The 27,646-nt window shown below is 42.2% G+C and overlaps 1 protein-coding gene across 17 annotated transcripts in view; it reads left to right on the forward strand.

The window, feature by feature from the left end:
* The window catches only part of LOC102455363 (poly(rC)-binding protein 3-like), a 685,006-nt gene that overhangs the window by 604,786 nt on the left and 52,574 nt on the right, over positions 1 to 27,646 (forward strand). For all 17 annotated transcript variants that reach the window (XM_075921613.1, XM_075921612.1, XM_075921614.1 and 14 more), the window contains 3 exons: positions 12,351 to 12,374; positions 12,479 to 12,511; positions 16,660 to 16,776. In XM_075921613.1, the coding sequence (XP_075777728.1) occupies positions 12,351 to 12,374; positions 12,479 to 12,511; positions 16,660 to 16,776 (174 nt within the window). The remainder of the gene's footprint in view (positions 1 to 12,350; positions 12,375 to 12,478; positions 12,512 to 16,659; positions 16,777 to 27,646) is intronic.

The following is a 27,646-nucleotide window of genomic DNA, read 5'->3' on the forward strand; positions in this document are numbered from 1 at the left end:
GCACTCCACCTTCCCAAGAGGCAATGGGGGAAGCTCCCCAGTCAACATAGCACTGTTTACCCCTGAGTGATGTGGATATACTAACATATTTGTAGCGCAGAGCAACCCTGTGTAACCTTAATTAGTTCACCCATAAAGCTTGATGGTTTGGGGCAATTGAAACACATATACTTGGGTAGTTTTCCTATGGACTTCAAGAGGAAGATGGACTTCTTTAACCATGTCCAGTACATATTATGTGTCATGATATACACTGCTGTGCTCCAAAGATGACGTCCACAGACCCTAGGAGGCTAACTGTTTTGAAGTATAGCAGGTTAATATTGTAAAAACATATTACGTTGACTGGCGTGAGGGAAGTCATACTGTACAGGGAGCTGGGTAGACTTACATTGTGTGTATATGATGTGTAACAGATGGGGGAGGCATGATTTTCATTTCATCACTGAATTAAATCAGAAAAAGGCTGTGGAGTCACAGATGTGTGTGAAACCCCTCTAAGGAAGATTACGATCAGGGCCAAGATGTTTATTCTGCTGTCTCATCAGAGGATTGTGAATGAGAGGACAGTCTCTGATCTTTCGTGGAAATGGTTGTATATGAGGATGATACTGCTTAGAGTTATACAAAGCTCATATGATCAGTGAGAAAGATGTCCTGTATTCAGGCATAAGGCTCATGTTTCACAAAGTTCAGCAGAGATGGAATAAAGAAAGTGAGGACAAAATTAAATTTGTTCTGGCTACTCTAATGCTCCATTTCCCTATTTCAATTCTTTGTTCTATAGTTTTCAATCTTTGTTCTATAAAATGATAATGTTCTTTCAGGTTCTTCCCCATTAAGGAACCTGCATATTCACAGCCATAATGTCATTTTACCTCCATTTTATGTCTGGGAATTTCCTTAGTCTTTTTAGAAAACAGTGTTTGTTTTTATTTTTGTGAAGTACTGATGTGGTTTGAGCCCCCACTGGAGACCATCTCAGGCTCACAAGCTATGCCAGAATCCCCAGCCAGTTTTATAAAATATCTCAGCATCATGTGCTATGCCAGTCACTAACTAATCCACTTCTTGAGGCTTTGCCATACTTGGATGCCCAGTGAGAAGGTCAAAGAGCCACAGAATATGCTCCTTGCCAAATCTCCTTCCCAACATTCACATCCACCAGCCTTCCCCTGCCAATAGGTCTGCCTGGGCATTCCCAGATACCTAGCTGCCCCTCTGGGCATTGCTGCAAAACTCAGCTATTCCCCGGTTCCACTCTAGATCTCTTTCCTCAGTCAGTGAGCTGCCAGACACTCTCACGAACTCAGCATCCTTCTGATCACCCACAAAACCCAAATTTTATTAAATACTTTTCTACTCTCCCCAGACACATCTACTCACCCAGCCCTTCTCACTGCACCCAGATACACTCGCCGCTTCTACTCAAGCACTTTTAAAAACCCCATAGAACTGTAGGACTGGGAGGAACCTTAAGAAGTCAGCTAGCTCAGTCACCTGAACTCATGGCAGCACTAAGTATTATGTAGACCGCTACAGGCATTTATCTAAGCTGCTCTTAAAAATCTCCCCTAATGAAGACTCCACAATCTCGGTAAAAAATGTATTACAGTGTTTATCCACCTAGAAAGGAAATTTTTCCCACTGTCCTACCTAAACTGCCCTTGCTATAATTTAAGCCCATTGCTTCTTATCCCATCCTCAGTCGTTAGGGAGAATAATTTTCTCCCTCCTCCCTGCAACATGCCTTTTCTGTCCTTTTAAACCATCGTGTTCCCTCTTGGTCTTCTTTTTTCCAGACGCACCAAACCCAATTCTTTCAGTCTTCTCTCATAGGTCATGTGTTCTCACACTTTAATCATTTTTTTCTTCTCTGGACTTTCTCCAATTTGTCCACAGCTTTCCTGAAATGTGGTGCCCAGAACTGCAGACATCACCCTCACAGTTCTCATTGGCCACAGTTCCCAGCCAATGGGAGTGTGAAGCTGGTGTTGGGGGGCAGGAGCAGTGCTTGAAGCCTTCTGTCCCTACCCCATCCTCAGAGCTGAACCTACTGTCTGTTTCTGGGGAACAGCACAGAGCCAAAAAAGTAGGGGCTAGTCTGCGTTAGCCCTGCAGCTCTGCTGATCAGCCTGGTCAATGGTGATGACCAGTCACAAGGGTTCCTTTCAACTAGTCATTTGGTCAAAAACCACGCCAGGCAACCCTAAGGCAGTCACTTCCAATTTTGTATGTGTACAACTGATTGTTCCGACCTAAATAGAGTATTTTGTATTTGTCCTTGTAGAATTTCATCCTTTTTACCTCAGACCATTTCTCTCATTTGTCCAAATTAGGGATGTCAGGGTTAATCAGTTAACTGGTAATCATTGCCCTTACCAGGTGATGCTTACCAGTTACTTGTTAACTGGCAGTCCGACTGGGCTGGAGCAGCCCCCCACCTGAAGTGGGAAGGGGAGTGCTCCAGACTAGCCAGGCCCGCCATACCGAAGCACTGGTGGAGGAGCTTCCTGCACACCTGTGATGTGGTGAGCCCAGCCTGGTCGGAGCAGTCCCTGCCTGTGGAGCAGAGCGGGAGGCCAGCCTGGTTTGAGCAGCCCCTGCCTGCAGCTGGCCTGGCCTGGCCTGGCCTGGCCTGGCCAGAGCAGCCCACCCTGCTGCATGCCAGGCTGGAGCAGCTCCATGCCCACCCCAGTTCAAATGGTTAACCAGCTAAATGTAATGTTTAACCAGTTAACTGATTAAATGGGATTCTACATCCCTAGTCCATTGATAACTTCTCTCTGTGAATGGTTTTCCAACCAGTTACGTACCCACCTTCCAGCTAGATTATATTTTCCTAGTTTGTTTATGAGGTCATAGAAGACCATTTCAAAAGCCTTTCTAAAGTCAAACTATACCATATCCACTGCTTCCCTCAGACACAACGCTAGTTACCCTTTCAAAGAAAGCTATTAGATTGGTTTAACAGGGTTTGTTCTTCACAGATCCACACTGATTGTTACTTATCTTCTAGGTATTTGCAACTTGATTGCTTAATTATTTGCTTCATTATCTTTCCAGATACTACAAAGTTCCCTACCCAGCATCTTCTCATTCCCCAGATGCCTTTTACCACTCACCCGTTGGTCACGACTGCCAAATTTTGTGCTACTCCATCTCCCACCATGTCCATTGCTTGTAGCTGTGAGTATTGGCCATATACAATATTTATGTTTATGGTCATATACAAATTACTTGAAGATATGCAAAAATATTTGCATATTCACAAATAATATATATGAAAGCAACACACGGAGCTATACAAATCTTGACAGTTAAGTCTTCTCACAGAGTATACTTACATTATTTGATACCTGCCACCTGAATTCAACCGCAGACATTGATACAGGGATGAGAAAGAGAAGAGAGTGAGGAGTAATCCAATGAGGTTGCACAGAGTGAAGGTCAGTGTAGAATTTACTTTGTGTAATGCAGAGAGGTAGAAAGAGTGAAAAAGAGATAGCAATATAGAATTTTTGAGGCCTGATTATGATCTTACTTTGTCTAGTTTTATGATGTGTAAAGCCATTGAACTCAGTAGATTTGCTTCTGGTCCTAAACAGACGTTATTTGTATCAAATAAGTCTCTTTTACAGCATCTGGGGCTGTGGGCCCTTTAAATCACCGCCAGAGCTTTGGGCTGCATGCTCCAGGCAGCACTGAGGGCTGACTGCCCTGGCCCCATCCCTTCTACCCAACACCCCACCATTTCCAGGAGCTCCCCCCGCCCTCCACATACACACACCTTGCCCAAATCTGCCGGCTCCCCTCAAAGTGAAAATAAATTCTCAGGTTTATATAACAGCAGGCATAGGAAGCTGGTAGGACAGCCCCGATCTTCACATTGCACTGAGCTCTGGGCCAGGGCCCTATGATAAGTAACAGTATCAAGCACCCTGCAGAGCCTTGAAATTGCCTCCCTGGGTTACTTCCTCCCATTCACTTCTCCCCAAAGTTTCAAACCCTAACATAAGGCAGCAATAATAGAGTAATTTGAACCTTCTGGACCCAGTTGGGATCCCCTTCCTTGTAATGAGTGTTTCTGAAATGCCCTTGTTCAGGGGCTTTCCAGATATGTCTGTCCTCCAATCCTACCTGAGCCATCTTAATCACATTCCTGACTGGAACATGCCTTGCAGATATGCTGGGGTAGTCACCTGCACCCAGAACTGCTCCTTAGCCTTTTCAGTCCTAGTGTGGGGCTTATGCATCGCATTACATGGCAAAAAATTACTCTGGCAGGCTGAGGTTGGGATTTGGTTTATAATTGTGCCTACAATGAATAATTAGGAGAAACCCCATTTATTTTCTGGGGTTCTGCAGTGCAACTTATTAGTATCCTTGCTGGCCTGTCTCAGCATAAAGGCTAAAGTTTGAATGGGGCCCAGGAATTAAATCACCTTTTCCCTCTTAAAACTTTCAGGCCAGGCCTGGGATATGATAGCAGTGTTATTGTTGTACTGCTCTGAGCCACTCCTGTTGTGTAGACAAAGAGAGGACATCAATTTGTATTACTGTTAAGATAGCACCTACCACAGGCTTTAAATTAACGTTTTTGGAAAGGACTTCTAGAGTGCAAATGTAGAATATGTGTGTGTCTGCCCACGCCACCCCCAGCTGTCAGAGACTTCAGTAGACATCAACTGGAAACATTGGTAAAGCACCAAAAGAGACGATCCTTCCCTCCCCCCCACAAAAAAAACAAACAATTTTGATAATTACCCATAAAATACATTAGGGTAGATTCTTCAGAGCTTTTGATATGTCACTTTCATTTTCCTGTTCACATTTTGTTAATTTGTATTTTCATGAATTTTGGAAGGCAGATTTTCTTGCCTAATGCCAACAGTAATGAGGTCAAGCGTTGTAAAGGCTTTTTCCATACAGCCCTGCCAATACCCCGCAGAACTAGCTCTGTTCCAATTCATGTGCCCAAAGTAAAAGGATGTCAAGGAACCATTTACACTGTAGTGGAGAATTATTACATGAATTTAAAATGGTTTGGACTTGTACACAGTCAGCGTTAACAAGATGTCTGAAGCCCTGAAGATTCATGATGGAGGCCTGAATTCAGATTTGTATGGCATCAGCAGAAAGGTGTTGGATTTCAGGAAACCAATTTAGGGGAGGTTTAACAATCAAATGTATAAGGTGGAATAAGAGGAAATATTGAGATCTGCAAGTCTGCAAGAAGGTTATGGTGGCTTAAAAGACACTTTAAATAAGGCCCAGAAGACTTTGATTCTTATGTAAATGAAGAATGTAACAAACAGGAAGAGGCTCGTGTGATCTCATAAGGGATTGCACAAAGATTTAAAGTGAAAAAGAAACTAAGCTATACTAGGAATAGCAAAGTATGAAGAATACAGAAAGCCAGTTAAAGTCTGCTGGGGAAAGTTAGACTGCAAAAAATAACAACCAGAATGAATTAATACCAAGCCAGATGGGATAAGGAGAAGAAGAAGAGCATTTACCAATAAAGAATGGGTACAGACAGGAAAGAACTGTAGAGAAAGTGGGCTGTTGTTACTAAATGGTCTGGATTAGTATAGCTAGTGGAAATAATGTGCAACATGTATATTCAGTGTGAGGGAGAAATCTGGAGAGCCCAAAAGCTGAAAGACAGCTGCTGTAATAGTGGCTAGAAAGACTAGAACAACAGATATGAGTGTGCAATGCAGCAACATTGTATCCAAAAATATGAGTGCAGTTTTGGAATGCCTCTACAGAGTCATAATGGGATGGAGAGGCAACAGTACCTCTCTCTATAGCTCTGGTGAAAACACACCTGAAATACTGAACTCAGTTCTAGGTACTAGATCATCTGCAAGATATTGAGAAATGAGAGAGAGCTCAAAGAAAAGCACAAAGAAATCCATCAGATGACTGAAGAAATTGGGAAGAGAAATGTAAAGAGTGGATAGCTTTGTTAAATTATGACTAGGGCAAAAAATAAGTTTATTTTGAGTCATACAAAGACTTTGAACTAGAAATAATGGGGTAAAATAATAAGTAATTGTAACAATAAAGATTAAAGGGAAAAGGAATTTAATCTAAATACTAGAGAAAACTTCGCTGGCAGTGCAAGTTGTTAGGCTATAAAGCCGCCTCCTCAGGGATGTTTTGGAAGCACCATTGTTTGGAATATTAAAAACACATCTAGGGAAAAATAGAAGCACATTTACTATAAGGATAACTGCTGTATTAGCGGGGGGGGAGAGATATGATGGCTGAATAGGGCTTTTCTATCTCTGACTTTTTGATGCAGTGAAACATTCCAGCTCTATCCTCATAATCACAATATCAGTAAATTAGACAAGTGTACTTAACGGCCACATTGATTTTGATTCTCTCAATTTTTGGGCATCCACCTTCAGATACTTTGGGTCTTTTTATTGGTGTTAAGCACTTGCAACACCCATTACTCAGCACCTTTGAAAAAGCACTTGCAACACCTGCAACAATGTCCCAGCAAGACACATCTAACATTAGCAGCCATCATTCTTTAACTGTTAGCAACAAACTTTTCTATGGTTGAATTTTGTTTTTGTTACTGTACTGCTTACCCACACTTTAAAGACACTAACACAGACAAAATAAAAGACAAAGAGAGCATCTCTCACTTTCATTCATTACACAGGACACAGCCTTGTCTTGTGGACCTTTTTTAAAAACAGAATAACCTAAAGCCTTTTTTTTCATAAGTGTTTATATAATCCATCCCTAACAGATTTGTAAAACAAAAACTTACCCACTCCTCTGCTATCCTGAAGCAAATAACCTCCTCTCATTTTTATCCATTTCACATTACTATTTAAAATAAATGAAAGCATCTTTGAGAGTTGGCGAAGTTAATTCAAGGCGAAACATTTGACCTCTAGTTTCTATTTCTTGTAAACATTGGCAAGGAGTTTATGATTATTTGATTGTGCACTTCCTTTAGATAATTTCAGTGACAGCCCAGTGTTCCTTACTGTTTTACCAGTCTGAGAAACATGAGTAAATTTGTTAACAGAGTGTGAGCAGTCTAGACATTGTCTTATTACCAACAGGTGCTGTATCTTCCAATAAACAAACCACATGGCAAAAAATGTCTTGTACATGGCAAGCATAGTATTCTGATCAATCCACAGATAAAATGAATTGAAATAGCAGAAGGCACTGTTTCTATTGTTACCAATTTTATCCAGTGGGCAGACAAAGGGATTGCTGTGACTATCACTAGCGCTAGAAGGAAGAAGGTGAGAGGTTGCAGTAGATAAGTGTAGTGAAATGTTATAGAAATGACTAGCCTGCTAGCCACATAAAAATAGGAGGTGATATACAGGCAAAACAAAAAGATGGAATAGTGTCTTCTCTGTCAGAATGGCCATAACTTAAATGTCAGTTAACTGTAGAAACTGATGAGGGTGCTCAATCATATGCCTAACTTTTAGCACAGGAGTATGCTCACTGAAGACAAGTCCTGAAGTACTTTGCTGAATTGGGGTCTTAAGAAGCAGATTCTGAATTCCTAAATATGGATCATCGCTTAATGTGACTGATTCGATCATTTGTTCTTTCAAGGTAGATGAACTGAGTTATGGTACACGTAATTCACCGTGTCTTTTTTTTTCCAGGTACGTTAATAATGGCTTTATACTGGGCAAAATCCTGATGTTTCTGCTGGTGCAAAATTAATATCAAAGTTCAACAGTAGCTTACTCAAGTAATAAGAGAATAAAGACTTTAGGCTGTTTCTTGTAGTTTAGCAAATGTTTTGGGATGAAAGCATAAATGTCTGATATTATTGTGACCTTTAAAATGGTTTTCATGTCTATGAATGAATTTAGATTAAGGCTCCTATCAACAACACTATAAAGTTGGTAGCAGGATTTTATAACAGAATGATAGCTGGTTTATTGTAAGGGTGGGGGAGGGCTCCTTTTTAGTAATTATTCTTGAGATTGATGGTGCTATAATGATTATTAAACTGGCAATGTCGAGAAAAATGATGGCGCTTCACACATCATGTTAGCAGTCTAAAGGTTAATTTTTATGTCAGGCTTTGTTACCATTATTAAGCTTTCTGGGGTTTTTAACATGACTAATTTGTTTTCCTTGCTATGCAGGAGGCATAATGATTAGGGAAATAGCACTCTCTCATACAGTTTGACTGAGTGTTTCAGAAGTCCAGATTAGTCAATTGCACTGTCAAAATTTCTGTCAGTCACTTGAATTGTAAGGAGTTGGGTTTTGTTTTAATGTTGCTGTTTCGTTAGCACAAAACAGAACGCATTACCTATGCTATTCTATTGCTAAGACACTGTGCCTCTGGATTGCTCATTTGGCATGGACTGCATCCCATATCTAATCCATCATGTGAATTAGTTGTGGAAAATAATAGTGTGTGTCTACCTTGTAGTGTTAAGTAAAACATCCCTCATTTTTAACATTGCTTTTCCTTCTGTTCTCCCACTGAAATGATGACTGAATAATGGAAAAATTAAAAAAACAATGTATCCAGTACACTTTTTGTAGAAGAAACCAGTGACTGCCAACAGAGTCCATATTCTAGTAACATATGGGTAATGATGTGGTTTGCATCTTGTTGTTTGTGTTACATTTTAACTACTAGACACGCTTACTAGTGAGAAGCATGCTCATAGACACAATGTAAAATATCGTTGAATCAACAAAATGATACACTCAGGTCAACAGTATTGGATTTTCCAAAGTGACTAGATATTTTGGCTGCAGTGTAGACATATGTATAGACACCATTTCAATCATATGTTTTGAAAATTGATGCACGGGGCATGGAAGTTGATGGCTATGAAGAGAGTACAGGCCAACAAGACAGCCTTTTGCTTATTTATAGAAGACAGAAAAAAATAGCATTTTAGGCTATTTGATCTTATCAGACATTCAAACAATTGGTGAGAAGCAAATGTCATGAGTTTGCTGGTTTGAAGGAGCTGGGTAAGTAGTCGCAAAACTTAGTCAATTTTTTTAGAAAATTTCACTTTTTATGTATACTTCTATGGAAAAATTTAGATGGCCAAGGGAGGCAGCATTTTTTCACTTTTGAACTTTTTCAGGTGTCAGAAGCTGGATCTGGGATTAGTAGGTATTATGCATGGCTCTGTGGAGTGCATCACTTGTTGCAGCCTGACACACCACTTTCTATAGGATGTAGTTTCCACAGAGTAGCAGTAATAACTTACATGCCATACTGCTATGGACACTAATTCCATACCCATATTACACTGCATTTAGTCCCTGATGGACAAGACAGTCAAAGGGTGCTTTTTGAAGGCACTATGGGGTGTATTGAAGAAATGTAAACAGGTAAACACTCTACATGTCATGCCATCAAAAAAGTATTCCTATGAACTAAGAATAATTGCTCCTGTTATTTCCAGTTGATAAGAGTTTTAATAGTTGCTGTGCTATGTTTTCCAATATGTTAATGAGTAAACAATAGGAAAGCAAATCAATCTAAAATGTGCCATATGAAACAAATATATGTACTTAGATATAGTTTGTGTGAGCAGTGGAAAATATAATGCACCAAATTTTTGCTACATAAATATATAAACTTATATATATATATACTATAGGGCATCTCAATCAAACACCAAGCTGACATCAATGGAAGTTGTTCCCATTTGCATCAGAGCTGAATTTATCAAAATGAATCTAGGTATCCTAATCTACCAAAAATAGCATAATATATTTTTGCAGTAAGTAAATTGTAGAAATGCTGTACTAAGGGAAAAAGTCTTTAAAGATCACCTTGAAAAAAAAAGTAAAACTTCAACATTGTAGAAATAATGTTAGATATTCCAGAAAGCACTAAACATTATCCTTAATGACAAAAGAATCTATATGAAATAAACATTGAGCTATATAAGTAACCATTAAAAGTTTGTCAAACCCAGAAGACTCAAAACAAGACCCATTCTCCAAATTGGCTAAAGAACCCTCTGATTTCTGAGAAAAAAGAAAGGGTTTCCCATCATAGTTACAAAATACATCCTGTTTCATTATGGCCATGTCTACACTAGGAAACTATTTCAAACTTAGTACATTCGACTTAATAACTCCCAATTTAACAAATTCGAATTAGCATGTCCACACCACCGGGAAGCCTCAAAATTAGTCCCAGGAAGACTCCGTTATTGTGGACACACTACCTTGGACTTAGAGAAATAGCAGCATCAGAGCATCCACACTACCATTATTTTGAAATAACTATTTCAGAATTAGCGTTATTCCTGATGAAAAGCAGGAGTACAGATTTTGAATTAAGCAGCCCGTTATTTCAAAATAACTGGCTGGCTTAACAGTGTGGATGCTCTGCTTAAAAATTCAGCCTAAGTGGGGTTATTTTGAAATAAAGTCCTAATGTAGACCAGAGCTGACTGAAGAGAGGACTGGTGCAGACAAACTGAGAGCTGTCAATTCAGCCCCAGGAAAGAACTTTCTATTTTGACTTTCTTGTGTTGTCCAAAAAAACCCTGTGAATTTAGGATCCTTGTTATTAAACAGATTTCCCCCCTTTTTTCATAATCAGTCTCACGTGTTCCTGGTCAAGACAAGCTACTAACTAGGCTGCTAGAAAATAAATGGTCATTTTTATGTATATAGATTCATTTGTGTAAATGCAGATATAAATTAATACACTCCTGAAGGTCTAGATAGATAGATAAATTGATCATTAGATACACTCATATAAGGTACTTAACATGTAAGCTAACACAATAAGAAGCACAATAACACCTACATAAATATCTGTGCCTATAGGTCCACACCACACAGTGCGTAAAATTGTGTCTCCACAAAACACATAAGAAGCACATCTGAATACAGGCCAGCACTCTATGGGAATGAGGTAGAGTTTCCAAGCAGCTATCAGGAAGGACAATAAAAAAGAAAACAAAAACAAGGGAGCTAACTGTTGAGAATAAACTTTAGAAATTCGAGGTTCATCAGCAGTCAGTGTAGAGGCAGACTGGAGGCCCTGTTCATCAAGGCATTTCAGCACATGCTTAACTTTAAGCACATGCTAATATCCCATCAAAATAAATGGGATTTAAACATATGTTGAAGCAGCTTGCGGAACTGGAGTTCCTCCGCTCACAGAACATCTGCAACTGCCCTCAATGTTGGCTAGAAGAGCCGCAAGCCCTATCTGCTTCATTTTGCATGTGTATAAATTATTCATTGGAAAGAAAGAACTTCCCCAAGGTCATTGCACCAGCCTTGAAATGTGAAGGTGAATTTAGTAGCCCTTTGTCATGAAATGAGCCTTGTTCACAGGAAAAAGTAATTTCTTACATCTACTCTGGTGGTTGTGATTCAGAACTAGGTGAAATTACTAGCTGCAGATTGCATCTCCAGATCAGATTAATTATGTCTAATTTTTTTTAAGCAGTGGAAGGTGATTTTAGAGAATAACCACAGAATATGAGTTAGCTTTTCCCTTAGCTGGTCTTGTCTCCGACAAGTGCATGGATTGATCTGGATTTCCACATCATCCTCGTGTTGCATGTTTGAAGGTTTTTTTCTGGACATTTTATACCACTGCAAGTAGGATTTTAGTAACCTGTTGGCCCCACGCAGTGCATCTAACAGCTGATTAGCAATCACTGCTTTGGGAAGCAGGGCTTGAGAAGGATAGGCCAGCAGCTGCTGATACAGTAATTCCTGATCTCACATAACCCACTTCTATCCATTACTTGGTGAAAGAACAAGTGTCTGCCTTCAAAGAGATCACCACTAGATGTGAAGGCTGCATTTTCCCAATTTTCCCAGCAGATTGTTCAGCTCAGTCAATTCTGAATCTCTTATTCCCCAAAATAAGATCTTGGTATTTATAGTGACAGAAAGCTGCATTAGCTCAGGGCTACTTTTGAGGCAGAAGGGCTTTCCCCATGACAGCAGTAAACTCCTGTGTGTAATGTGTATATATATTGCAACAGAAGTTCTTAGTCCATTCCTTTGTATAGTGCTTATTAGGAACATTTTTTTATGTGGGGGTGCTGAGAGCCATTGAACTAAACTGTGAATCCTGAATATTAGGAAAACCGCTTTAAGCCAGGGAGAACGGCAGCCCCCCTCCTCCTTCCCAGCACCTCCAGTTCCAGCACCTATGTATTTGTATGGATTACAAATGTAGTTATTGTGAAATGTAGCTGGTCTGTCCTGCCCACTTTTCTTTCTGGAATGAAATTTATAGTGAACTATTGTGTAATGAACAACATGTCTTCATTTTGTGCTCATGAATATTCAATTTCTGTGTGCTTTTTCCCCTGTTCCAGGAGGTTGGGAGCATTATTGGTAAGGTCAGTAATTTACTTTAAGATTTTTAAAAAAAAATTCATGTCTCAATATTTTATATCAATTGACCACTACAGGAGGGACTAATTTTCCCCCATTTATTTTACAGAAAGGGGAGACAGTAAAGAAGATGAGGGAGGAGGTAAGAGATAAACGTTGATGTCTTCATTTGTATTTCTATTAGAGTATAGCTAGATCCGTATGGAATAACAGTGCCACCAAGTGGCTGGAAAGATTAATATCAACTATGTGTCAGTATATAAATGTACAGGCAAAAATTAAATTGCTTTCTGGGAAGCTTATATTAAGAAAATCTATCTCAGGGTTTTTATACCCCTTAAAGCAAACTAAAAGTGGATTGTTTCTACAGCAATATGCCTATAACCCTATTGTCTCAGAGCTTATTTAGTCAGTAAGATTCTGTGTCTCACAGAACCTCTTTTTAGTGGTCTTTTCTTCCATTGATACTCCACTGACACACATTCATAACTCCTGGGCATGGTTGCAGGCTGTGGAGTTCAGCGCCAGAACTAAAGTTTCCAAAGTTCAGGCCTAGAGATGGGTGTTGAATCCAGGGATTTGGATTGACACACAATAGAAAATGGGGGTCAGCCACAAAGTTGAGAGCCAATCTCTCTCAATGCCAGAGTTGTCATATGGTGCAGCCTCAGGCCCACCAACAAATGGGAGGAAAGAAGGCAGGTGCCCTGGGTTGCAGCGATTTAAGAGTGCATGGAACTCCCAGCTCTTGCTATTTCAGATGTGGCCCGAGTTCTGGCCCTTTAAAACACCGCCAGAGCACCATGCGGCACACTATAGGCAGCTCAAAGGGGTGGCACTGAGGGCTGGTTGCCTGCAGCCCTGCCCCTTCTGCCTGGGGCCCTGCCCCTTCCAGGAATGCAGAGCTGGCCCCCACACACCTTGCTTAGGGACCCAGCAAGTCTGTTGCCTCCCCCACCCCGCCTCCCTACAGGCTCACTTCTAACCACTCCCTTTGTCAGTAGTTAGAGATAAGAAGATAGACCTGCAAACTGGAGATGTCACAAGCACTGTAAAGATTTAAAAAAGGCCCTTTTCCCACTCTTGGAGTTTGGATTTTGTGTCAAAGCTGATATTGCATAAATCTTAGTCTAAATCAGCTTCCTAGGCTTGGGTGCTCATAGGTTTACTTTCCCATTGGCCTGTCTGAACCAGACTCTAAATCTTCTGCTTCAAGGTTTCAGCTAGTCACCTGCAGGAATCCATATTGTTGTTTTGTTTGTGGCATCAAAGGTGGCCTCAGTTGGAGCTAGGACATTGGACAATGAGGGCTGGAGCTATGAGCATTCTCTCTCTCTTGAGTGCTTGTCTGGTTCTTGCTCACATGTTCAAGATCGATCTGATCCCAAATGTGGGGTTGGAAGGAATTTTCCTTTATGACAGATTGGCAGTCACCTGGAGGTATTGTTGCCTTCCTCTGCAGTGTGGAGTGAGGTTCATATGCCAGAATTAACTGGGACTATCTCAGTCAGTTCTCTGCCATTGCAAGGGCGTTAGGTTTTGGTGCACCTTAGTCCCTCCTATTTTCTACCTGTGGCACATAATAGTTTAGTCCCTTGTAAAGTAGTCCCTTGTCCCTCAGTCTAATTTCAGTGGTTGGTTTTAATGTGCAGGTGCTGTGTTGTGTTGGTGGCCTGTGCTATATGGGAGGTCACATTTATATGCTCTGGTGATCCCTTCTTGCTTTCAATTCTAGGCTCAAACCAAAGAACAATCTATTGTCTTTTTAGAGGTCTCTGCAATGTATATTTGCCCATTGCTTTGTTTTTAGGCACTTGTAGAAAGTCTCCCATGAAGAAATTTTAAAACGTGTGGCATAGAAGAATAGTCTGTTGAGCCCTTCATCTACATGCACGGAAGAGTTTATTTTCAGCCTGGTTGATGTCAGAGTTCTTTTCGCAGATACAGCTTTCACTGACGTTTTGACTTTCTAAATACGCGTATGTGTATAGATTTGTGAAAGAAGTGAGTGGTGTGTTTCAGACACTCCACATGCCCCTGACCAGTCATTAAACAAACAATAATCAATTCATTCACATGAATTGCAGGTACTGGTCTTGCTGTTCCCTCAAACAGGCAGCTAGCACTCCATCAACTCAGATTTGTGCCCACAGGGGAGGGCAAAACTGTGGGCATAGACAGGCCTGCTGATGGGGGGTCAAAAGGGGCAACCGCTCCAGAGCCCAGTGATTCCAAAGGTCCTGGGGCTCCCAGGCTCTGCCATTGCTGCAGTGGCAGTGCACAGAGCCTCAGGCCCTTGACGCACCGAGTGGCGTGCTCCCAGGTAATGCTGAGGGCTGGGGGGAGAGGGTGCCACATATCAGAGCCACTGAGGGCTGGCTGCACCTGGTCTCGCCCCTTCTGCAGAAGGCTCCGCCCTTTCCTTCAAGGCTGTTTGCTCCCCTGGGCATAGATTTTGTGTGTGCATGTTGAATCTACAAAAGGAAAGCCCTCTCTCTTCCCCCCGCCCATACACACAAACACACACAACTCTTTTTCTGAAAACGTATTCCTTGCTCCCTAAAATCAAAACGGTTAAGTATTAAAAAACCCTCATTTTTTCACAGTAGATGGAATTTTCTTCTTCATACTCCTGACAACACTGGAAGGGCAAAGAGTTTCTGAATAAACACCATATGGAGACATATCATCTTAATCCTCAAACTCTGAAGTGAATGATGTATAAGTAGTGAGCAGAATATTACATATAATTCCTGTAATTGACAGCTTTCTTTTGCACTTTCCTTTAAAGACATAGAAGACACTTATTTTCATCTAGACCTCTCTGGTGCATAGGGCAGATAGCAAGTCACACACTGTCTTTTCAGGAGTGGCAAACGACAGTCCAATGAAATTCCCTTCGCTTTATTGATAAAGCTGCCACAGAATACCAGCATTCCCACTGCTTTCTTGTAGAATGTAACCTCTCCAATTCAATCGTTTTGACTTGACCAAAAGCCAAATAACAGTCACAAGATCTTTTGCCATGTATGATTTTTTGCAAGACATTGAACACAACAGTGCATTGTGGGACAGTCTTTCACATAAAGCATCACAAGCTTGCTCATATAAAAAGTACTTCCGCTAACGTTGAGCGAATGTTGTGAGTATTATCAGGCTGAGTAACACCTAGTGCCTTGATCCTCCGAGCAGCTCTGCATGGGCAAACTCCTGTGCCCACTCAAAGTCCCACTGAAGCAGAAAAACTCGTTGCTCTAAGGAACCTGTTTTGTGTTTGGTAACTGAAGCCAGCCACTTTGAACCAGCTTAAAACTAGGCTATTGATTAAATGCTGATGTATGATTAGTGAGTATCTGGAAATCCCCCACCCCAAGGTAGATTCACAACTCTGCAGTCCACCTGCCAAGCAAAAGTAGATTAAGCATCTGCTGCCCTTGCCTCTTTGCAGACATTCAGAATTCCTGTCAGGAGACTCAGTGACAGGAGGATTTTGCCATTAGTATGTCTTGTCATATTTGGTTGCTGTCATGATACACTTAACTGGTTCAACAGCGGTAAGTGCAAGAATTTAAAAAAGCCCGTCGCAGTCTTCCCTGAACCATCTGGGTCTGATTCCCATTATATTAAGTACTCTTTGTATGAGTTGTATACCCACTTTAAGGGGTATCTGTACCACCGGAATGAAATATAGGGACCATGGTATAAATGAGAATCAGGCTCTCTGTCTCCCAGATGTCTAATTTCCTGTTTCCTTCTTGCTGGCTCTTCCTCTGAAGGGGACATGATTGTGTTACTAGCGTCTTACAGTTACTGAATGGTTCTTTAGGAAGGGTGTACAGTAAACATGAATCTACCTGCTGTAAGTTTGTACTAAGCACTCATTAGAATAATTTAGTCTAAGGTATACGTTAAAGACCTATAAGATAGGGCCCCTAGTGCTTTGCTACTTAGTCTATTCAGAAAACTGGACCCCCAACTAGACAGACCATTCTAAAGTGAACGGTTTAGATTAAATGATTTTTTTGTATTTGATCCTTGCTGAATAAAAATTGTTCATACCCAAAAGTCTGCTTTTAGTCCCATTCAAGTTCACCTCTGTACATAGGAAAGGGAGAATGATAAAACTGATTTTGCAATTGCTACTTTTAATTACTTGGGTGCTGATCACCTATCACAGTGAAGAGAGTCATGTAAGTACCTAGCTAGATAGACAGATAAGTAGAATCCTCCCTACTTTGCTCCCTCCACCCCAAAAAAAGGTCTTTAAAAATATTTGCTCTTGTTTGACAGAGTGGTGCTCGAATCAATATTTCAGAAGGTTCCTGTCCAGAAAGAATTGTGACAATAACAGGTCCAACAGATGCAATTTTTAAGGCTTTTTCTATGATTGCATTAAAATTTGAAGAGGTAAGCAAATAAAATACACTTTTTCTCTTTTCAAGTTGCAATATAAATATTGTCTCAGTTTTCTCATGTTTGCTTTAATGCTAAATATAATTTGTTTAATGCTCTATTTAATGGCAATGAGAGTGGTTATGTTTTTAAAAATGCTTTTGGCAGTAATACTGGATGAGAAATAATGGGTCAATTTACAAGCTGTTTGATCATTTCTTTTGCTTTTTGTAGACTTTAGGGAAAAGCAATTGCTTCTAGTAATGTGCTCTAATGCTGAGAAAAGTGTCTTGGAAATTTCTGGTCCCATTGTGAATTTGATTTGAAACGAATAATTGCATAACTTTTAACTCAGTTCCTGTGTGAATCAGTTTGGTAGTCATGTACATTTTTTAAATCAAAAAGAGTATAGATTTCATTCAACTGGGAGATTTAAAAAAAAAAGTATAAGCAAAATCTATCATTACCAATTGCCATATTTAGGCTTCAGAGTTTAAAATACAATACATTCACTGAAAATAAATAAGAGAGTTCTTCACTGTTAGACATATGTGAATATGTACAAAGACCCCAGGACTATCATTTTTCACAGGACAAGTTGCATTAGACATGCCTAGTGTTGGAATGGGAAACCTCCATGAAAGATCTCAAAAGCTACCGAAAGCAGTTGGTGATATTAATACAGTAGGAGTGCTCTTCTCTCTGCATCAGTTTGACTAACTTGACATTCCACCATGGTGTTAGAAGGCGCCATCTTTCAGATGAGATGTAAAACTAAGGCCTTGTCACGTGATAAATAATAATCTTGTAGCACTTTTCTTGAAAACCAGTTGGATTTTGTGCCAAACCTCAACCTGGACGATTACATTCTGCCTACATTCCCTAGTCAGTTTCAATATATATGATTGCTTTCTGTAAACCTCCTGTGTGCTATTAAATAGTTGCCATATTCCAAGAGGTTTATGAAACACTTTGATATCTTTTATGAGGAAAGGGCTTAATTAAGGCCCTATCCTAGAAAGTCCTGAGGGATACTTACAAGGAGTTGGTCTCTCTCAATCCCCACTGGAATCAGTGGAAACATCCCTCGAAAAGCATTCAGCACTGTACAGGATTAGGACTTATAAGAGAGACATCATTAAATGTGTTGTACCTATGAAAGGGCAAAAATTTTGGATTTCAGTATTTGAGGTATTGTATTTATTGACTCTCTTGTATTTTACATAAGAGGTTTGTATCTTAATGTGGCAGTTCTTAGTCAAAAAGGTCATTTACATTCATTCCAGTTTACGGTAGCTGTGCATTATATATTATAAAATACCCACATTTGCTTCAAATGTAATTTGCCATGTTTAGATTTAATAGTAGGGCTCTAATGATGGCTGTATCGTGCAACTAGTTCTGTTTGCTATAATTATTTTGAAAGTTCCCCATGGATAAAAATGGGCAGTCAGAGAACTATAACTATAATCAGAAGCGTAACAAGTACTGTGTCTCAGAAATTGCAAATGAGCTATAGAAATATCACATGCTGCTATTTTGATAATATCACAGCTTTCTAGTTTACATTTCTTCAGCCAGTCTTAAAAAAACATAAATAAGAATATTGTTTTTTGCATTTCTCTATAAAATACTTTTATTCTTCCTTTCAATAACAACCCAGATGTGTTGCTGTGTGGGAACAAAATGATCAATTAGCCCTCAAGGCATACATCCTATTTAGAGAATAAACTGGCAGAAATGTAAAGCACCCTAACTCTGGATCTGAGGTTGTGCAAATGTGCTTCTTCAGGCTAAAATTGTACTATGTGTCTAGTGTGATAGAACAGAGAGAAATGAGAGTTATCCTTGTTAAATGTTTGCTGCTTCAAAGTTTATAATCATAATGTAGAGTTTTTTGTATGTATTTGGGTCTGGGAGCCCCCAAAGAATTGTTGTGGATCCACTGCACTAAATGTTGTCCAGATATGAAGTTACCATGTAGTCCCTGTCCCACTGTGGTCATCCCCATAGCGTTGAGCTGCTGAAGAGTGGCATTCTGGGATTGGGAAAGAACAGGCTATGCACAAGAGTGTGGCGGATGATTCCACGCAGTTAAAGAATTCTGGGGCAGGGCCAGATCCTGGCCCTGGTTGAGGATGGTACAGTAATCCCACTGTCATTTGGCTGGAGGGTGAGCAAATTGAATCATTAGTTCCACCAAGAGCATGAATATTCTGTTAGCACAGTTTAACATTCTTAGTAGCATTTGTGTGTAATTGCTATTCAGACACCCATCTAGTCCCTGCAGTTTCAGACCCTGATATTGGAAGGAGAAGTAAGAAGAAACTTCCCTGCTCAATGGACTCTCCTCCTGTAGCCTTGAGAAAGGGGATGAGTATTAGAGGATGGTGGGATGATAGGTGTGTCAGTAGCTGCTTTGTTTTGTTTATCTTGAGTAGATTGTGTCAGAAGATGGCCACGTGTTCTCATGTGACAATTCAGCATCAAGAAAATAAAGGTGAAAAGGGTGATATTCAGTTCTGCTCAGTGTAACCTACACGCTTCCTTTTCTCAGTTCATCTGTCAAATCAATAGAAGTTGCTGACTCACTGAGCTCTTCCTTTTTCAACGGAAGTACTTTTTTAAAAATGAGCTTGCTAACTCAGGTAAGGTCACGCATCCCTTAACACGGGATGTAGCAGGTTTGACATTATTACAACCATATTAGCTGGTTGTGTTTGTAACCAGAGTTCCTCCAAAGCGTTCATTTTAGCCAGCTAATCCACATTAAAATACAATTTGCCCTGTATTCAGTAGAGTTAAAATGTGTTTGCTAACACCTCTTTTTTGGGGGGGAGGGTGGGAAGGAACCACCTTTTCTCCCAGTCTAGTATTTTTATTAATTACAGGTTGAACATCTCTTAATTCGGATTCTCTGGTCTGGCAGAACCACGGATGACCCACAATCAGAGATTCCTGGTGGAGGGCAAGTCACTGGGAGCCCTGCAGAGGGACTAGAGCCCAGTAGTGGGCCTGCCTTGTGGCAGCAAAACAGGATCCCAGCTGTAGAGCTGCTGCCCAATGCCGACACTGTGGGGGGAGGGGCAGGAGACAGCTGGGTTGGAGCCCAGCAGCGAAACTGCCCAGCGAGACTGGGAGGCAGCCGGGCCACCCGGCAGCACAACCAGGAGCTCGGCAGCCCCATTACCACCCAGCACCTCAGCTGAGCAGCAGGACTAGGAGGCAGCGTGGCTGCCCGCAGGGCTGGGAGCCTGATCACGGGGCTGCCTGGTGGGGGGGCCGGGTACAGAGGAGTGGGGCAGTTGCCCAGCAGTGCAGCCAAGAGCCTGGTAGCTCCGCTGCTGCCTCGCGGTCCTGCCCTGGTGAGGCTGGGAGGCAGCAGGGTTGTCAAGCAAGGCTGAAGCCCAAGCAGAGCTGTCACCCTGTGGGGCTGCTGGAGGGGCAAGGAGCCTGGCACTGGAGTTGTGTGTGCCAGCGGCAGGGCTGCCACAGTGGGGCCAGGAGCCCTGCATGTAGAGGGGCCAAAGGCAGGGGGAAGTCATTGAGAGGCAGCAGCGAAGCCATGGCTGGGAGGGGCAGTGACCAGGTGTGGCCAAGAAATGACCTTCCTTGGTCCGGCAAAAAACCCCATCCAAGACCAGGTCCCGAGGGTGCCAGACCAAGGAGGTCCAACCTGTACAGGTATCTAACTGAAAGAAAAACGTCCCGGGGTGGAGGATGGACATGAGAGCCCGCAAATAACCCAGTCTTTCTAATACCAGCAAATAATCAAAATATACAACCTAGCGCAAGGAAGCCAGGTCAAAGAAAGTCTTCTCTGCACTGTTATTGTTTCTTGCCTTTTACCGGTATTCTTTAACAATCTCTGAGGACAACAGGCGTGTTCTTTTCTAGCAGGTTGCTGATCCATTTGTATGATTGCTAAATAAGTCAGTTTGGAACACATAAACAAACTGAAATAGTGAATTTGATCTAGAGGGAGACCAGAGTTACGGAAAAAAATGGCAAAAATCAAACTTATAAGGTGAAGCTGGCAAAGAAATCTTCGTGCGCCAAATCTATATCCCCTTGCGAATGCAGGAGACTATCTCCTGATATAGTAATTAGCAGGCAGAGCTTGGTGAATACTGCAGGGGAACATTTCCAAAATGTATTTGAAAAATGTTGTGTAAATCCATATTTATTTGCAAATATTCACAAAACACTTGGCCAGGTGGGTAAAAATGGGGGAGGGGAATTGTTGGACTATTTTATCAGATAATTACAGGCAGTCCCCGAGTTACGCGGATCCGACTTAAGTCGGATCCGCAGTTACGAACGGGGATTTTCTCGCCCCGGACGATGGGAGCGGCGGGACGCCGGTCCTGCCGCCTGCGTCCTCCGGGGTGAGAAAAGCTGCTCTGCGTCTCCCTGGTCTGCTGTGGGGGAGGGAGGGAGAGGAGCCAGCAGACCAGGGAGACGTGGAGCAAAGCGGCGGAGGATCCAGGCGGGACCGCGGCGGTTCCAGATCAGCGCCGCGGTCCCGTCCGGGTCCTCCTCCGCTTTGCTCAGCGTCTCCCTGGTCTGCTGGGGGGGGGACGCAGCTAGTGCGCCACTCCCCCCAGCAGACCAGGGAGACATGGAGCAAAGCCCCAGGCCTGTCGTAGAGCAGGTGGGGCACTGCCGGTTGGTCCCGCAGCACCGCTCCTTGGCGCTTCTGGACCAACCCGGCAGCACCGCAGCTGCTCTGCCCCAGAAGTCCTGATTCAGCCGCTGCTGATCAGTTTCAGCAGCGGCTGAATCAGGACACCTGGGGCAGAGCAGCTGGGGTGCTGCTGGGTTGGTCCAGTAGCGCCGAGGAGCGGCAGCACTACTGGACCAACCCAGCAGCACCCCAGCTGCTCTGCCCCAGGCGTCCCCAAGTCAGCCACTGCTGAAACTGACCAGCGGCTGTCTACAGGAAGCTCCTGCCCCGGGCTTCCTGGAATCAGCCGCTGATCAGTTTCAGCAGCAGCTGACTTGGGGATGCCTGAGGTTTTTAAGTTGAATCTGTATGTAAGTCGGAACTGGCGTCCAGATTCAGCCGCTGTTGAAACTGATCAGTTTCAGCAGCGGCTGAATCAGGACGCCAGTTCTGACTTACATACAGATTCAACTTAAGAACAAACCTACAGTCCCTATCTTGTACGTAACCCGGGGACTGCCTGTATCTGATCCACTTTCAGATTGGATATGAAACTGATACTACACTCAGAGTCAAAGCCTCAGCCTAAATTGTCAAAGACCAGATGGGGATCTGCCCAATAGTCTCCTGATTGTTTGCTGAGCTCTGAGCTAGAATGGTTCTACAAAGGGCAGATTTGTCAACAAGGCATATTTACGGCACAGCTTGCCAGGATATGACACTCTCATGCAGCCGCTTTCCAGGCAGTAATGTTCCACATAGTGCCCCGCGTGACTCAGAATGCAGCTTTGTGTCCTGCTCCTTGAAAGTGCAACACGCCACGCTCGGAGACTTTCAGTGTGCTGAGGCAGTGTCCACGTGGGACAGTACTGCACAGCAAGTTGGTGCTATAGATTCATATTCCGCTGAGTGCAGCAGCTTCCCATACAGACAAGCCCTTCTTCTCAGACAAATTGTTGGTTACTGATGGGAGAGATGCTTCAGTGGTTAGGAAGCTAGGCTTGGTAGGTGCTGACTTCATGATTTGTGGGAATGCTCTACCCCCACTCTGCCTCAGGCTCCACCCCCCTTCCATCCCTTCCACCCATCTTGTCTCTTCCTTCCCTGTTCCCTTCCTCCTCAAAAGGCACACTGTCCCCACCCCCCACCCATCCCCCACAATGCCTCCTGCATGCCACTGAACAACAGAGCACAGCAGATTCATGTCCCTCTTCTGCCATAGACTCCATGTATAATTGGGGCAAGTCACTTAGTGTCTCTGTGCCTTAGGACTTCACCTTCCTCCCAGGGGCATTGTGAAGGCAAATATATTACTGGTTGTGAGGTCCTCAAACACTGCAACAATATAGCACTAAACTTCAATTAGATAGAGAGGGGACCCTCACAATAGCTCTTTGAGGCCAAATTCTGCACAGGTGGGCAGTGGTCTCAGCAAAAGTACAACAACCCCCAACCCCCATTTCCTCCCTCTGCTTCCGCCCCGCCACACACACCCAGAAATTAGCTAGAAATAGGCAGCTGGGAAACTTCCTCTATCAGTGTGCCAGGCATCACAGGCCCAATCAGCTTCTGCCTCATACACAAATCTTTTGGCCAAGCCCCACTTAGCTCCTAATGAATGTTAGCTGTGTAGAAAAGATAGGGATGCACATCTATTCTTGTTACATTAACAGGAACATTAAGGAATTATTAAGAAAGGGATAGAAAATAAGACCCAGAATATCTTACTGCCCCTGTATAAAACTATTGAATACTGTGTACAGATGTGGTCTCCTCACCTCAAAAAAGATATTTTGGCCTTGGAAAGGGTTCAGAAAAGGGCAACTAAAATGATTAGGGGTTTGGAACGGGTCCCATATGAGGAGAGGTTAAAACGACTGGGACTTTTCAGTTTAGAAAAGAGGAGACTGAGGGGGGATATGATAGAGGTCTATAAAGTCATGAGTGGTGTGGAGAGGGCCGATAAAGAAAAGTTAATTATTAGTTCCCTAAATAGAAGAACTAGAGGACACCAAATGAAATTAATAGGTAGCAGGTTTAAAACTAATAAAAGAAAGTTCTTCTTCACACAGCGTGTAGTCAACCTGTGGAACTCCTTGCCAGAGGAGGCTGTGAAGGCTAGGACTATAATAGAGTTTAAAGAGAAGCTAGATAATTTCATGGAGGTTAGGTCCATAAAAGGCTATTAGCCAGGGGATAAAATGGTGTCCTTGGCCTCTGTTTGTCAGAGGCTGGAGAGGGATGGCAGGAGATAAATCGCTTGATCATTGTCTTCGGTCCACCCTCTCTGGGGCACCTGGTGCTGGCCACTGTCAGTAGACAGGATACTGGGCTAGATGGACCTTTGGTCTGACCCAGTACGGCCGTTCTTATGTTCTTATGTTCTTATTTTATCACTGCTGTCTGGTTTAAAAAGTTCCTTTCCAAAACCTAAATAGAATGCAAAAATTCCATGTAGCTGCCCATGTATCTATATATCTATTAACATAGCCACTTGGAAATACAGGCAGTCCCCGGGTTACATGGATCCGACTTACATCGGATCCCTACTTACAAACGGGGTGAGGCAACCCCGCACTGACTGCGCCCCCCCCCCCCCCAGCAGACCACTGAGACGCACCGCGGTCCCACCGCCCGCGTCCTCCGCGGCGAGAAAAGCCGCTCCGCATTTCCCTGGTCTGCAGGACTGAGGGAAGTGAGGTGTGGGAGAATAAAACTGAGCTCTGGAGAAATGTTTGGCTAGAGTTTCCCCTACAATATGTACCAGTTCCGACTTACATACAAATTCAACTTAAGAACAAACCTACAGTCCCTATCTTGTACATAACCCGGGGACTGCCTGTATTGCTGAATGTTGGCTGAATTATTTTCTATATGCTAAGGAAATATTTGACTTCAGAATAAAAAAATCACAGATCTACCTAACCGTATAGAACAGAATAGAAGCCAAGGGATCATTTGCCATAATTTTTTTAATGAAGTTGTTATAGAACTAATCAGCTCTAAACCACTCATGAATATGACATTGTAATTTAACATTAGACATTTTCTTTTTATGGCTACATGTAAATTAAATAGTGCCTTTCCAAGAATGATTAGAACAAAATGTATTGCTACATGAAGAATAGCTCCCAAAGTTCAGCATCATAATGCAAAGTTATGGAGTAAAGTACTTAAAACTTAGGCGCTGGTTGTGCAAGTTCATACACACATGCTTAATTTTATTCATGGAAGCAGCCCTATTTGTTTCAAAAATGTAGATCGTGTGCATAAATTAAACATGAGTATATTTGTAGGACCAAATTCTATTGGAGTGAGGGGAGGATGTCAAAATAAGGATCAGTGTTTAAAAAAGAAAAAGTAGACTAAGAGTTAGAATTGTGAATACAAAATGTTGGTATTTTAAAATATGACCTTATCATTTTCTGCTTTATACACCTAAGAAATAGGAAAAATAAAGTATATAAGGAATTTATTGGCTGCATAGATAGCATAAGCTACAGTTAATGTTGTCTAGTACTTTCCATCATAACCTCCTGCTTTTAGTTGCTTATAACTTTGCCAAACCTAAACAATTTAGACTGAAATTTTTCCATCTGGGTATCTACCTAAGGCTGCCTTTTTCTAGGGAAAGCTTCATCTAACTTTAGCAACAAAATTTCGTGCAGATTCTGTCACAAGACACTTTTATATTTACCAGAAGTTCAACTCCAGAGGTCAGTCTTTTGGCATTTGATTTAACAGGTCTAATATAGACTTGTAAATTGAACGCTGAGGACACCTCCCACCAGTCTGTGGTACTCCTCCTTTTTTGAGGAGTAAGGGAAGCCGAAGAGAGTGTTTGCTTCCATTGGTCTCCCACAGTGTGGATGCCATCAAGGCTCAGCTTAAGGTAAGCTAACAGTATTCCATGGGCTTTTTTCCCTCAGCATGCATGAAAATATTCAATCTTGGGAAGACATGGTATGTTGTTATTTATGTGTGTATGTAGCCGGACCGGATGCCAAAAATCCAGGCAGATAATCTGGCAAGAAATCAGGGAAGTTCTTAAACCTGCCTGACAGGCCAGATTCCATTGGAAGCATCAGAACCCTGCCTGATAGCCAGTGGAATATTTGGTGAAATTGACATATTCTTGCAGAAAGTCGACAAATTGGCATTTTCCAATGCAAAAACAAACATGTTCTATTGGAAAATTTCTGACCTGCTCTAAGCAGGAGCCAATGATTCCTGAGCTCTGGCCCTGTTCTAACATCTTTGTGGCTTTGAGCAGCTCTTTACAGTTTTTCCCTCTAAAAAAAAAATGGTGACGTTAACACCCAGAGGGGTGTGCTAACCATTAATTAATTCATGTTTGTAAAGGTTGAAGGTGCTGAAAATTATTAATGTATTGGTCTCAGATCAAATGGTAGAAATTGCTTATTCAAAGTGTGAGAGAGTTTAGCAACCTTTTGTGACATAAGACTTGCTTGTCTTTGTAGTGAAAGACTTGCTATGTATCTGTGGCATAGGACCAGCTAACAGCAACCTGGCAAAGTCTGACGGCATCCCGCTTCTAAAAACCTGGCATGTGGCATGTATTTGTACAGCACCTAATACATTAGGGTCCTGGTCCATGATTAGAACTCCTAAACACTGTCATTAATGGGTGTGTGTAACACTGAGAAGCAGAATTGAACCTGGGATCTCTGGAGTTTAGTACATGAGCCTCTACCACATGAGCTAAAAAGCCAGGTGGCTTTTAGCTAAGGTTGTAGAAAAGATTCATTATTCTCTATGGGTATGTCTACACTACCCTCCTAGTTCAAACTAGGAGGGTAATGTAGGCATACCGCACTTGCAAATGAAGCCCGGGATTTGAATTTCCCGGGCTTCATTTGCATAAGCGGGGAGCCGCCATTTTTAAAACCCCGCTGGTTCGAACCCCGTGCAGCGCGGCTACACGGGGCTCGAACTAGGTAGTTCGGACTAGGCTTCCTATTCCGAACTACCTAGTTCGAGCCCCGTGTAGCCGCGCTGCACGGGGTTCGAACCAGCGGGGTTTTAAAAATGGCAGCTCCCCGCTTATGCAAATGAAGCCCGGGAAATTCAAATCCCGGGCTTCATTTGCAAGTGCGGTATGCCTACATTACCCCGCTAGTTCGAACTAGCGGGGTAGTGTAGACATACCCTCAGTAAGTGGCCTCAGTGCCACGACATGGACACTGCACCACACTTGAAAGGTGTGTGGATTACGTGTGTGTGTGTGTGCATTTGCAAAATAATATATATAATACACACTGTCTATATTTCAGAAATATGCCTTAACTTGTTGTAATCTGTATTTGGTTTGTAACCTTTTGCTGAAGTAAATATGGCATGATGAGGTGTTGACAAGAGAAATCGCATAAGAACTAACCTGTGTCAGGCACCAGTGCCTCATTGTGCTGTGATTCTGTCAGCTTTTTTCAGCTAAATAGGGTCAAGCTGTGCCAACACATAGATGTAAGGCCTCTAATGTAAGAGATACCCAAGTGCCCCTGGTCATTACTTCACTAATGTACCAGCATAGCAACAGGCTGCATCATGCTCCATAAGGTGCTCTCTTTTGCATGAGAAGTGGAACCAAGCCACTGATTGCTCATGGCATTGAAGACTGCAAGGCACTTTTGGTGAGAGTAGAAGTGTCAATCCTGGTGGTTTTGGACAAATTACATTTTGGGTAACAAAAAACAAATAATATATAACAGCACCTTAAAGACAAACAAAACATGTAGATGATATCATGAGCTTTCGTGGGCACAACCCACTTCTTCAGATGACTGGAGTATTAAAAGTCTGGATCCAACCAAACAATGGAGGTGCTAGTTGTTCTTATCAGCCTCTTCTAACTACTTGCAACATCTATCACTGTCTCTCTCTCCCCCCCCCCTTCTTTTTTTCTCTCTCTTTTTTCCCCTCTTCCTCTCCCCTTCCCTTATTTATTCTTGGATCCGGACTTCTAATATTCCAATCATCTGAAGAAGTGGGTTGCGCCAACAAAAGCTCATAATATCATCTACATGTTTTGTTAGTCTTTAAGGTGCTACTAGTCTATTTATTGTTTTGTAAGTTTTTCATGTTACAGACTAACTTGGCTACCCCTCTGAAGCTTTTGGGTAACTACAGTAACTATGCCAACCTAAATTCTTGCCTCCTGAGTTATGGTATTTTCCTTCACTTCATGGTCTAAACTCCTGT

This window comes from Pelodiscus sinensis, chromosome 2 (genome assembly GCF_049634645.1).
Source record: "Pelodiscus sinensis isolate JC-2024 chromosome 2, ASM4963464v1, whole genome shotgun sequence".
Classification (NCBI taxonomy): domain Eukaryota; kingdom Metazoa; phylum Chordata; order Testudines; family Trionychidae; genus Pelodiscus; species Pelodiscus sinensis.